Source organism: Alligator sinensis, unplaced genomic scaffold, assembly GCF_000455745.1.
Source record: "Alligator sinensis unplaced genomic scaffold, ASM45574v1 scaffold472_2, whole genome shotgun sequence".
Taxonomy (NCBI): domain Eukaryota; kingdom Metazoa; phylum Chordata; order Crocodylia; family Alligatoridae; genus Alligator; species Alligator sinensis.
In genome coordinates, this window is record NW_005842378.1 from 954,253 (window position 1) to 965,384 (window position 11,132).

At 49.6% G+C, this 11,132-nt stretch overlaps 1 protein-coding gene across 1 annotated transcript in view; it reads left to right on the plus strand.

Moving 5' to 3' along the window:
- Nucleotides 1-11,132, plus strand: part of LOC102376634 — a 19,957-nt gene that overhangs the window by 4,549 nt on the left and 4,276 nt on the right. The window contains exons 3-5 of the mRNA XM_025210877.1: nucleotides 184-339; nucleotides 4,949-5,587; nucleotides 7,143-7,475. Coding sequence (XP_025066662.1) covers nucleotides 184-339; nucleotides 4,949-5,587; nucleotides 7,143-7,475 — 1,128 coding nt within the window. The remainder of the gene's footprint in view (nucleotides 1-183; nucleotides 340-4,948; nucleotides 5,588-7,142; nucleotides 7,476-11,132) is intronic.

An 11,132-nucleotide genomic window follows, 5' to 3' on the forward strand; every position in this document is an offset into this window, starting at 1 on the left:
GAGGCTAAAAGAAATTCTAGGCAACAAATGGACTCTGGGTTGAAGTTATTGATGTTACTGTATTAGAAATTAGAGTGACTTGTTTTGTGGGATTTGAGTACCATTTTTTTTCTGAGGAGGCAGGGGGGTTCCTGCTTTTCTGGGTCAGTTTTAAAGACTACATAATCATGTCTGACTCCTCAGGGGATCAAAGCTCGGGACATGTTGCATGACTACATGGAGAAGGCTATACAGGAAAAACTGCTAAGGAATGATTCAGAAGGTCACAGTGATGCTTTGGATATCATAATAAACAGTGCCAAGGAGCATGACAAAGAATTCACCATGCAGGAGCTGAAGGTAAAAACTCTCCTTTTGTTGTTATACTTCTTACATTCTTGCTTTTCAAGTGGTTTGTCCAGGAGGGGTTGGCTCCTGCTCTCTGAGGGCACCCACTGCAAATGAGAATGAAGTTTATCTTGAGCTACCCATCTCTCCTAAGTGCCCAAATGCATGAAAAATAGCTAGTCAACCTGGGTAAAATAGAGTTAGAAAAACTGTTTTAGAAGTGAGAGTGGGGTCTGAAACCCTACCAATAGCAAAGATACTGGGCAGAGCAAAATTTGTAACATCCTACAAGCTTACAAGCTGTCTGAAAAACAGGAATCTTAGGAAGAGGGTGTTGCCAAAGCTACAAATTGCCTTGTTGTGGTGATATTGCTTTGCATTTGAACAGAAGGAATATGTTTAAAGTAAATACATGTCTCTTTTGCCCTTTTACCCAGTTCCCTTGGCTTTTTTCTCTATTAACTATTTTATATACTTCTGTGATGGAATACCGCTAGATTTATACTGTTGGGATAAACACTTTGCACATTCAAGTGTTCTTAGTACATGTCAGAATGGTTTTGGACATGCTAAGCCGGGTTATACATTGGTCATCCATTCCAAACACCTGTTATAGCAGGAGCTGTATTAGTATTGCTGTGGTCCATAGAGCTGTAAACCCAGACATCTTTGAACCAATATTTCAATATAATCCATGAGATAGAAAGACGGATGTTGAAGCATTCCTGGCCACCAAGTCATTAATTATATTGCACATCATGGGCAGAAGTCTGTTTTGCCTTGTGAAGGGCTGGCCAACCATGGCATAGGTATTCTCGGTGTGGCACATACCAGCCTGGGGAGGGAACAGGTAGCAGCACAGTGACAGATAGAGCAGGGAGCTGAACATCAGATCAGCCAAGGTGCCTAGAGCAGAAAGCAGAGCAACAGATTGGGCAGGGATGGGAATTTGAGAGGCACTCAGGGAGAGTACAGGACTAATTTGTGTCATGCCTACCAAAAACAGTTGGTCCCCACTGACCAAAGAGTTCACAAAGTTACGCAGTTACTGTGTAGGAGTGATTCTGTTACTTCCTTAGTGAGTGTCTCTGTACAGGGGATAGGATTGCTTTCCAGAGATGCCCAGATGTCTCCCTAGTTCTGTAATAGGGATACTTATGCACTCGGAGTAACAGAATTGCTCCTACACTTTGGTCATCTACTAGGTGATGCATCAAGTTTACTAGTCCATCATGCACATCCGTGTGGGGCAGCATTCTATTGCTGACAATACATCATTCTATTGCTGCCCCACATGGATGTGTATGATGGACTAGTAAGTATGGTGTATCACTGTGGCTGAAGGCCAAACTTTGTAGTTTTGGGTCAGACAGAATTCCAATCAAGAGCAGTGAGATTTTTGCCATAGAACTAAAAAAGAGGACTTATTGTAATATTCGTGCCACCAATTATTCTGGTATCAGTGGGCATGTCTATATGAGATGCTAACTGCGCAGTAGCCTAATAATACTGCACAGTAGCATGCTGGGCAAAAACAGTGCTAGTACACTACTGTGCAATAGTATTAGGCTACTACGCAGTAAGTGTTACTAAACCCGTGTGCCGGCACTACAGTTACAGCGCATTGATTTAGTACTTAGTTATTCAAGCACTAAACTTAATGTGCAGTAACTAAAGTGCATTAATGAACATGTAGATATGCCTAGTATAAGCATAATGTAAATAAATCTGAACTCTTACAAGTTTAGAAACAGTGTTGTTCATTTGTGACTGAATAGAAATTTATTTTTTATAGGATTTTAGCTATTAAAATCTACAGTATTTCAAAGTGTAAATATAGTTGTGAGCTTGTAAAATGTAAATTAATTTGGAATATGATATTCTATAGGAACAGCTATATGTAATTAGAATAGAGGTATGTGACAGTGATCAGAACATGACAAATTGCACTGTAACAGCTGATTAATTAAATTTGTAAAGGAATGCATTGCCTCCTATTTAATATGCATCTCCAATGCATATTATAGAGCAATAATCACATGAGCAATTGTGGGGAGACCAGCAAGTAAGCAGAGGTAATGAAAAGTGGCTTGTCTCACCTGAACTGAGACAACAATGATATGAGGGCACTTGGCTTTGAGCATGTGGTAGTTATAGGTATGCATATGCCTATACTATACTGTATGGTTAGAAACTTCTTATGTTGAGCATATTTAAAAAGAACTCACCAGGAACTGTAGAATAACTACCATATATTTTTAAATGTAATAACTTATTTTATTAAAATAGAAGCCAGCAGAATGCTCTTCTAACTGAATGACCTGACCATGTCACATTTCTTAGGTGCTTTAGAAAAACAAGCTAGTTTCATGATTTGCTTTGAATGTAAACATGCTTTAAATTACTTTCCAGCTTCCTCGAGATGCTGTGACTTGTACTCACGGAAGAAATGCAGAATGAACTGTAAAATGACAAGAATTGCAAAAATCCAGTAATTTAAGTCTGCCAATTTTACTAAAAACCACTGCTTTGCAAAGTTTAAAGCCACAGAAGGGGAAGGCATAACATAATTGTAGTAGTACAGATTTAGGGCTGCCAGAGAATGCAATAGGAACAGAATTATGTTGCCAGAGCACTGTGGCAGAGATTAGGCATCTATCAAACCCAAAGTAATAAGTGTAATATTAGAATTTGAAGAAAAGCAGGCAAATCTAGGTGTTTCCACAATGAACTGGACTGGAGAGAAACCAGGTTAGTCCTCCAAAACATACTTTATTGGCTATGAGTTACCACTAATGCAACAACATCAGAGTTTGCTTCAGTAATGAAAGGGTTACAGTTTCACTATGCAAAGATTTCCATCTAATCCTTTTTACCCTGAAAGTACAGGTATTTGTGCAACTAAAAGTTGTGGAAATAAAGGATCTCTTTTTTATGGGACCCATTCTCTTCTTGAGAATGCAAAATTCCTGCTTATGCCTATGCGAGCTCCGTGTACAGATCAAGGAGGCAGACCTCAGTAATTCCTGAATTTATGTTTAACCTCAAGGTGTTCCAGAGAACTAGCACAATGACAAAATTGGAACCCACCCAAACAAGGAAAATGGAGCATTACGAATCATCCTCTAGCTTTAGCCAACTGACTACATGTAGGACTGGTAGTCACAAAAAGTTGTTGTTGTTGTTATTATTATTATTATTATTATTATTATATGGCCCATGTTGTCCCTGCAGTGACTCCCAGGTACTTTCAGGCTTCAGGCTGACTCTCCTTGTGCTTGTGGTTTTACCTCATCCTCATATGAAATGGAGGCTTTTCCCAGAGTAAGGTTTTCCAGGACCATATATGTATTGGTGTGAAAGGGAACCAGCTCTTTCCATTCCTCTCTGAGATCTGTTGGCTTTTATCTGCTGCTGAGCCCACTGGCAGCTAGCACAAGGTACACAGTATTAATTCTGGCCTGTCTGTCCCAGTTTGCCTCACCTTCATCCTCTCCCTCATGCAGTCTCACATTTTCCCAAGCAATTCCCCCTCTGGTTCCAGGTCTCTGGTCTCTTGCAGTTGGGCACATATGAAAGAAGTGCCAGGTCTTGAAAAACTCCAGGTAGATGAAATCTGAGCTTTGAAGGAATCAATGGTAATTTTGCTGTTGACTCCCAATGGGCTCAAGATATAGCCAGCACTGCTTTGGATCCCTTTGTTCCCACTGTAGTGCTTTAGCCTGATGGTGAAAGGTAAGGCCTGGAGTCACACCATGACTCTCCTTGTTTCACCTTATCTCGTCTAAACTGTCTCTTTGCCTTTACCTCAGCTATCCAATCACTTTTGGATAGATCTATGTATTTGTACTCAGTAGTATTAAGACGGAAGTACAACTGGCTTTACGAATATGGAACAACAGCTGGGGACTATGTTGATGTGTCCTCTGTGAATATGCTGCAGAACCAAGGCTTTTATTGTGAATACAAGAGGAAGACTCAGCAAAAACATAGTTATACAGGGACAATGTACCTGATGCCTAATATTTTGGGCATAGTTAAAAAAGGCAGCATAATATTATTAGTTCACATCCTACACCTAGACATTCTCTTTCTCTGTCTTTTACATATGGGCTTGAAAAAAGGGAAGCTAGGAACTTAACCTCAGCTTAGATATAGCTATATTGTGGTAGTGTGGTACTGGAACTGAGGCTTTTAGTAGGGCATGACTTCAATGTTTGGAAAAACTGACATCAGCTATAAGGTCTGTGGATATTTTGATTTCTGGACCCAATCTGATTGTACCATTTGGAGGGATTGGCAGCTGCATGGCCCAGACACACAACTAAAGGCAGAAAATTAATGTTTAGTATAAATTTTGCTTACAACTTTCTTTAACCATATTTTTCTCTGTTTAATGGTAGTGAAAGATTCATAGGGAACAATGAAATGAATAGAGTACAGTACACATGATTTGCAGTATAATATGTGATCAACCTAAAGTGATGTAAGTAAAGCCACAGAGTTTTTAGGTTCTAGTACTGCAATATTGGAAGTGAAGTCAGAGCTAGGAAAATGTGTAAGAACAATTCAAAAATTAAAATACAAATACATTTAAAACTGGCATTTGATTATCTTCCAGGAGTCAGCAATTGAGTTGATATTTGCTGCTTTCTTCACCACTGCTAGTGCCAGCACTTCCCTGATCCTTCTGCTACTCAAGCACCCCTCAGCAATAGAAAAAATAAGACAGGAATTGGTGGACTGTGAGTTGTCTAAGCAGTGTCATTGCTATTCACCTGCAATCTCCCAAAATAATAATCCCTACCTTGAACCTTGCCAAACACCACTGATAATCCATGAGAAAGAAAGGAAGCCTAATGACTGTCAGCAGCATCGCCTCTCCACAACAGAAGGAACCCAGAAAAATGGTAACCTACAACCAGACCTGAAGGCAAAGGAGGTAGAGGATGGCTCCTCTCTGCAGCCCCTGCTTCTTGAGGAGTCCAGCCTCACCAGAATGACACAAAAAGCAATGTGTTTGAATACAGACTCCTCTTATGCAGACCACCAGCCAGGGAAAGGTGGCCAGCTGCCCAACAGGCTCCAGCTGCCCACAGGGCCTGTGACCCCAGGGCCTGAGTGTGATTGTCAGCCTTATATGAACTTGGAGAAATTGAGCCGCCTGCGCTACTTGGACTGTGTGATTAAGGAGGTCCTCCGATTGCTACCCCCTGTCTCTGGAGGCTACAGAACTGCGCTACAGACCTTTGAGCTGGATGTAAGTGATTAGCATGCTTGCAGGCATCTGAGGACCTACATTTATCTTTGATTGAAATGGCTATTTCTTCATTTATTTGGATCTGTATGTGCAGTTGTGCAGCTGTTCCACCAAATTGTTTTTCTTCTCCAGTGACCTTTGGATGTTTAAAAAATCTGGTTTACTAGCTGAGGAAGTGGTGACTAAGACATTTCCCAATCCGTATAGCAGGGCTGTCTAACTTCCCTGTGGCTGGGGGCTGTGTATGGTGCTGACTTGTGCCAGTCATATGCTGCAGGGGCAGGTCCCTGAAATCCAAGGTGGTTATGGGAGAGATGCATTGAGGGCCACCAGGTGGACAGCCCTGTCCTATATGACAAGCTTGCTTTTAGTGTGAAACTCCTGCTACAACGAAAGATCAGGCAACCAATGCACAGGAAATCAGTACTATATCAGAATTTGCAATGTATGTAAAAATAGAGTAAAGGGGAATGTTATCCCCAAGAAATGGGCCCTTATAAGCACAGGAAACTGAGGCCACTAATTTGATCTTGACATGATTTTTTTCTGAAGTCGTTTGCTTGTGTGGGGCCCAGATGTACGCTGAGCATTTCTGATTCTCTGATTATCAGGTGACCTTGTTTTTCACACTAAGTTGGCACCAGGGTAATGTAACAATTAACATTTCAGCTCAAATTTAAGAAACTGCAGCAACTATATAAGGGTAACATCACACAGCAGGACTGGGGGCTGGCACTAAGCATCTCCTAAGTAAATATTCTTAGGCATGTAGCCTTACAATATAGTGAACAGTTGACATTTATACCACTATAAGTTACCCTGGTGTACTGAGCGGACAGACAGTGATTGCAGTAGCTGGCATTGCAGCTTGGCTCCGCCAGATGGCAGGGGAGCTGATACCAGCCTGATTGCATTGAACAAGGGTTATTCTGGGATGAAGCGTTTAGAGTCATCGGCACACGACATGTAGACACAGGGTTGGAAGGGATCTCAGGAGGCCATGTACTCCAGTCCCCTGCTGAAGACAGGATCATTGCTGTCTGAACAATCCCAGGGAGTTACTCCTGGCTTTCCAAGGAGCATCTTTATCCTGTTGACTAACACTAGTGTGGGCTGTCTGCGGCATGTGAACTCCATCTTTATCCTGGAATAACACTAGGTTATACTGCTGTAAATGCCTGTCCCCCGCTGTGTCAGAAGTACTCGGGTAGGTAGGGGCTGCAGGCTATAGCCCTGTGCTGTTCTGGCTGGCTGGCAGGAGTCCTGCGCAGATCACTAGGACTCCTGGCCTGAGCCAGGTGAGGGGCAGAGGGAATAGCTGGAAGTTATTTCTCTTGAACTCCGCTTTCTAAGGGGCTGCCGAAGCTACCTCCGGAGGGTGGTTTGGTTGGCCCCGAGGGAGGGACATGTTTAAAATTAAACTGAGCCAGGCAAGGAGACTGGGGCCGCCGGGGCCTGAGCCCTGGGGGAGGGCAGCGGGCCCGCCCCGTCGGCGTGGGGCGGGCATCCTGCGCCACGTGCCCGACGGCTGAGGCCGCTCTTGCCTCCCCTGCAGGGCTACCAGATCCCCAAGGGCTGGAGCGTGATGTACAGCATCCGGGACACGCACGAGACCGCGGCCGTGTACCAGAGCCCGCCCGACGCCTTCGACCCGGACCGCTTCGCCTCGGCTCGGCAGGACGAGGGCCAGGCGGCGGGGCGCTTCCACTACATCCCCTTCGGCGGCGGCGTGCGGAGGTGCATCGGCAAGGAGGTGGCGCAGGCGATCCTCAAGCTACTGGCCATCGAGCTGGCCTGGGAGCTGGCCACGCCCGGCTCCCCGGAAATGCAGACGGTGCCCATCGTGCACCCAGAGGATGGGCTGCAGCTCTACTTCCGCCCCTTGCGGGCCGGCGCCGCCAGCCCCGGGGCCCGCCACACCTGAGGCGGCCCCCGCCGGCCCGTGCGCAGCCCCGGGGCCGAGTTTGACTCAGCCCCGGGGGCTGGTGCGGGGGCACCTTGTGCCCCGGCTTTCTAGAAACGTAGGAAGAGGCGCGGAAGGAGCCCGCCCAGTTGCCGGGGCGCCCGAGCCCCCGGGTCTGAGTTCCGCGGCCGTCGGGGGAGCTCCGTGCCCGCCCTGGGGGCAGACGCTGCTGTAGGAGCGGGGCTGCGTCGGGCAGGCTCTCGGTGCCACTCTGCCCTTAGCGCGGGGCTGAAACCTGTCGTGGGGGAGAGGAGCTGTCGGGGCTCGGCAAGGAGGGGAACCGTTTCAATAAAGCGTCTGAAAACGCGCCTGGGTCACTGCTGTGTGCCGGGGAAGGAGAAATCACGAGGACGGTGGGCGGGGATCCCAGTCGGAGCCGCGGAGCCTCGAGAGAAACCTGGGCAGGGCCCGAGATAGGGATGTCGGGGGTCGCGTCCCGCAGGAGGGCGGTGGTAGAGGCTGGCTGTCCCTGAGCCCCTTTCCCGGCTCTCGTGCCCCAGTCCGCGTCTGACTCTTCAATCGGGGCCTGGCGCTGCCTGGGGTGTGCCTCTGAGGCTGCAGTGGGTGCCTTGTGCCCCGTTGCCGCGATCCCGGCCTAATCTCGGCTTCTTGTCCAGGACAACGTGCTGGACACTGGTAGTCGGGTACATTCGTGCCAGCCAATGCACCTGTCCGGTGACATCCTAACTGCGCGTTTCTAAGTCACTGCTGACGCCCCCACTTGTGCGAAGATCCCCCTGGCAAAAGGAGCCGGGAACCGAAGAAGGAGCCCGCTGCAGCCGCCGCCTCTCCCCAGCGCTGCGCTGGTCCCAGCTAGACACGCTGTCCTGGTTGCTCTTCAGGTGGATGCGGGATCGCTGAAAGCGCCTGGCTACACTGCAAGCGTCTGGCTTGTGCCTTTGCTGCCGCTCCTGCCCTGGGTCCAGCCCCCGCGTAGCACGAATAGGGGCAGGGGCTGGGTAGGGTCGTTGTGCGGGGCGCCCCTCCACACACAAGAAGGCTTGGGGCTGGGGGCGGGGGCTCTGCCACAGCCCCGCTCTCCTGGGTGCACGTTACTGTCTTCAAGAAAACTCCCGAGAGGACAAAAGTCCGAGTCCGGGAGCCCAGGGGTGGCCACGTCTGTGCGGGCCCGCAGGACCCGGGGCAGCGCAGCAGGGCACAGAGGCTGCCCGCGCACACACGCGGCCACCGGGTGGCACAGACCAGGTCTGGAGAAGGCCGCGGAGTGCTGCTGACCCCGTGGTGAACCAGAAGCCGGTGCCCTCCTGACCTCGCCTTTAAGGTGAATCTTTGTGGGGAACGGAGGGGAAGCGCTGGGCGGTGGATGCGAGCGTCAGGGACTGACTTCAACCAGCGCAGCCCCCGAGCCGCTGCCCCCCAGCGGGCCCCGCTCAGCAAGCGCGGGACCGCGGAGCCCGCCCCGCTTCCCGAGGCGAGGAGCCACCAGTTCGCGGGCTTGGCTCATGAATAATAACCAGAGGGGGAAGGATGCTCGGGAAACACCAGGAAAACACCCCGGGCACGAAGTAGATCCGCGAGCGCCTCGCTGGAGGATGCGGCGGAAGGGGGGGAAGCCTGGAGACTGGTTTTGTTTTCCAATAAACAGGAGCATTTGCAAGTGAAGGGCGGCAATTGTTACTTGTAATCAGAGTTTGTTCGTATCAGGCCGTGAATTTCTTGACCCCCTTCCAAGATGTCTTTAATTATCCCTTTCACTCTTCACCATTTGATTCTTTTCGGCCTGACGGCTGATGGCTGCGGGGATAATAAAGGTTTCCTGCGGTAATTATCGGTGCTCAGACCACCGTATCTCGTTATTGGAGGGGCAGTGAACTTGGCGAGGCTGCTCGCAGAGTTCATTCAGATGTCACGGTCCGTGTTGTAGGTCACAAGCAGGTCAGCGCATGGGAATGGGGAAGAAGCCGGGGTCATGCCACTGCTTCTCAGCTCAATTCGCTGACAATACGCAGACACCAGAAAATGGTCATCCCTATTAGGCGGAGATCGCGGGGCTGCCAGCTCGGGGGGCGGCTGCTTCCACTCACCGCCGCTTGGCTTATATAGGTCACAGAAGAGGCGGGGGCCACGAACAAAGCGAGTGTTTGAAACCACCAGCGAGAGGCCGACCAGATTAAACTGCGCCTGAGTGTGCAGGCTCCTGGCTCGGAGACGGGCTCCACGTCCAGTCCGCGCAGGCAGAGGAGAGGCGCCGTGTGCCGCAGCCCTGCCCCAGAGCCCAGCGCAGGTTGGGAAAGCCCAAGCACTGCCCGAGCCCTTTGCCCGCCGCAGCCGCACTGCGGGCCTCGCTCCAGTCAGCACGACATTTGCCCCCTAAAACATCCTCCCTTCCCAGTACGGGTCAGTCCGCAACAGCCTTCGTCCGAGGCGAGGGAGCGGCGGGCTGCTCTGCCAACAAGGCTGCCCAGAGCGCCCCTCCCCGAGCGCTGCCAGGCAGAAAACACGGTGAGAGGGAGAGGAGGATGAAACGGGTTCCTCATTCCCGGTTCCCTTTTCAAACCTAATCCTTATCCAGTTCAAGGCTGTGAGCAATGTACTAGAGGAGCTAAAGAGTTAGAATTTCATCCTAAATATATATTTAGTCATTCAAATGTAAAAGAGCATCATGTATCAAGCGGGGCTATATCAAGAGTTGAGATTAGGCTCGGATTATGGGGCAAAATCCTTTTTGGGTCACCCCAAACCACACGTCTCCGCAGTCAGGGCACACTTCCGAGTAAGTGTGAGCAGGGCACTGCCCAACCCTAAGCTCAGGTTCTGTGGCCTGCCTGCCCACCAGTGCCCTGCCTCCCCAGGCCTGTACGCTATGTACATAGATAGCACTGTGTTTGGGCTGAGATTAGGGTGAAAATCCTTCTCCTGTCACCCCAAGCACACCCCTGTCACCGGGGGGCTCCCGAAGAAGCCCAGGCAGAGTCCTGTGTGACCCAGAGCTTGGCAGGTGAGGGAGTGCCAGGCTGCCAACGCACAGGCCCCCGGGCCTAAATAAGCAGCTGGGTTTGGGCTGGGCTCTCGGGTATTTTTTCAGGGCTCTGGACTTGATACCCGCTATTATTTTACATTTTAATGTACACATTTTCGATGAAGTCCAAACTCGTTAGCTGGTGTAATTCATTGCTCACAACCTTTCGTTGTCAAGATTGTCTTTGAAAAAAGGAGCCGGGAAGGGAGGAAGGGACTGGGTCAAGGAACCACCCCGAGAGGCTGCGGGCCCACGTGGGCAGGTAGCCCCGAGCAGCGAGCGCGTTTGTGCCACGAACAAGACAGGGACATTGAGCAGAAGGAAGCATGAAAACGGCCAGTTTATTTGTGCGCAGCGAGGGGTGCCAAACAGGGAAAAGCAAGGGAAGCCAAGCAAAGAGGCGAAAGAAAAACGCCGTTCATTGGCAGGGTCGTTCCCGTTGTCGTGGACTAAGGTGTCACCGGGCAGAAGCATGGCCCAGAGCCCTGGAGCCTTCCCTCGAGCTTTTCCCAATGGAAACTGAGGGAGAGTGGCGAGGCTGCAGCTTAGCCCCTGGGGCAAAGGGCTTTCTCCAAAGAGCATGAGCCGATCTGGAGGGCAGC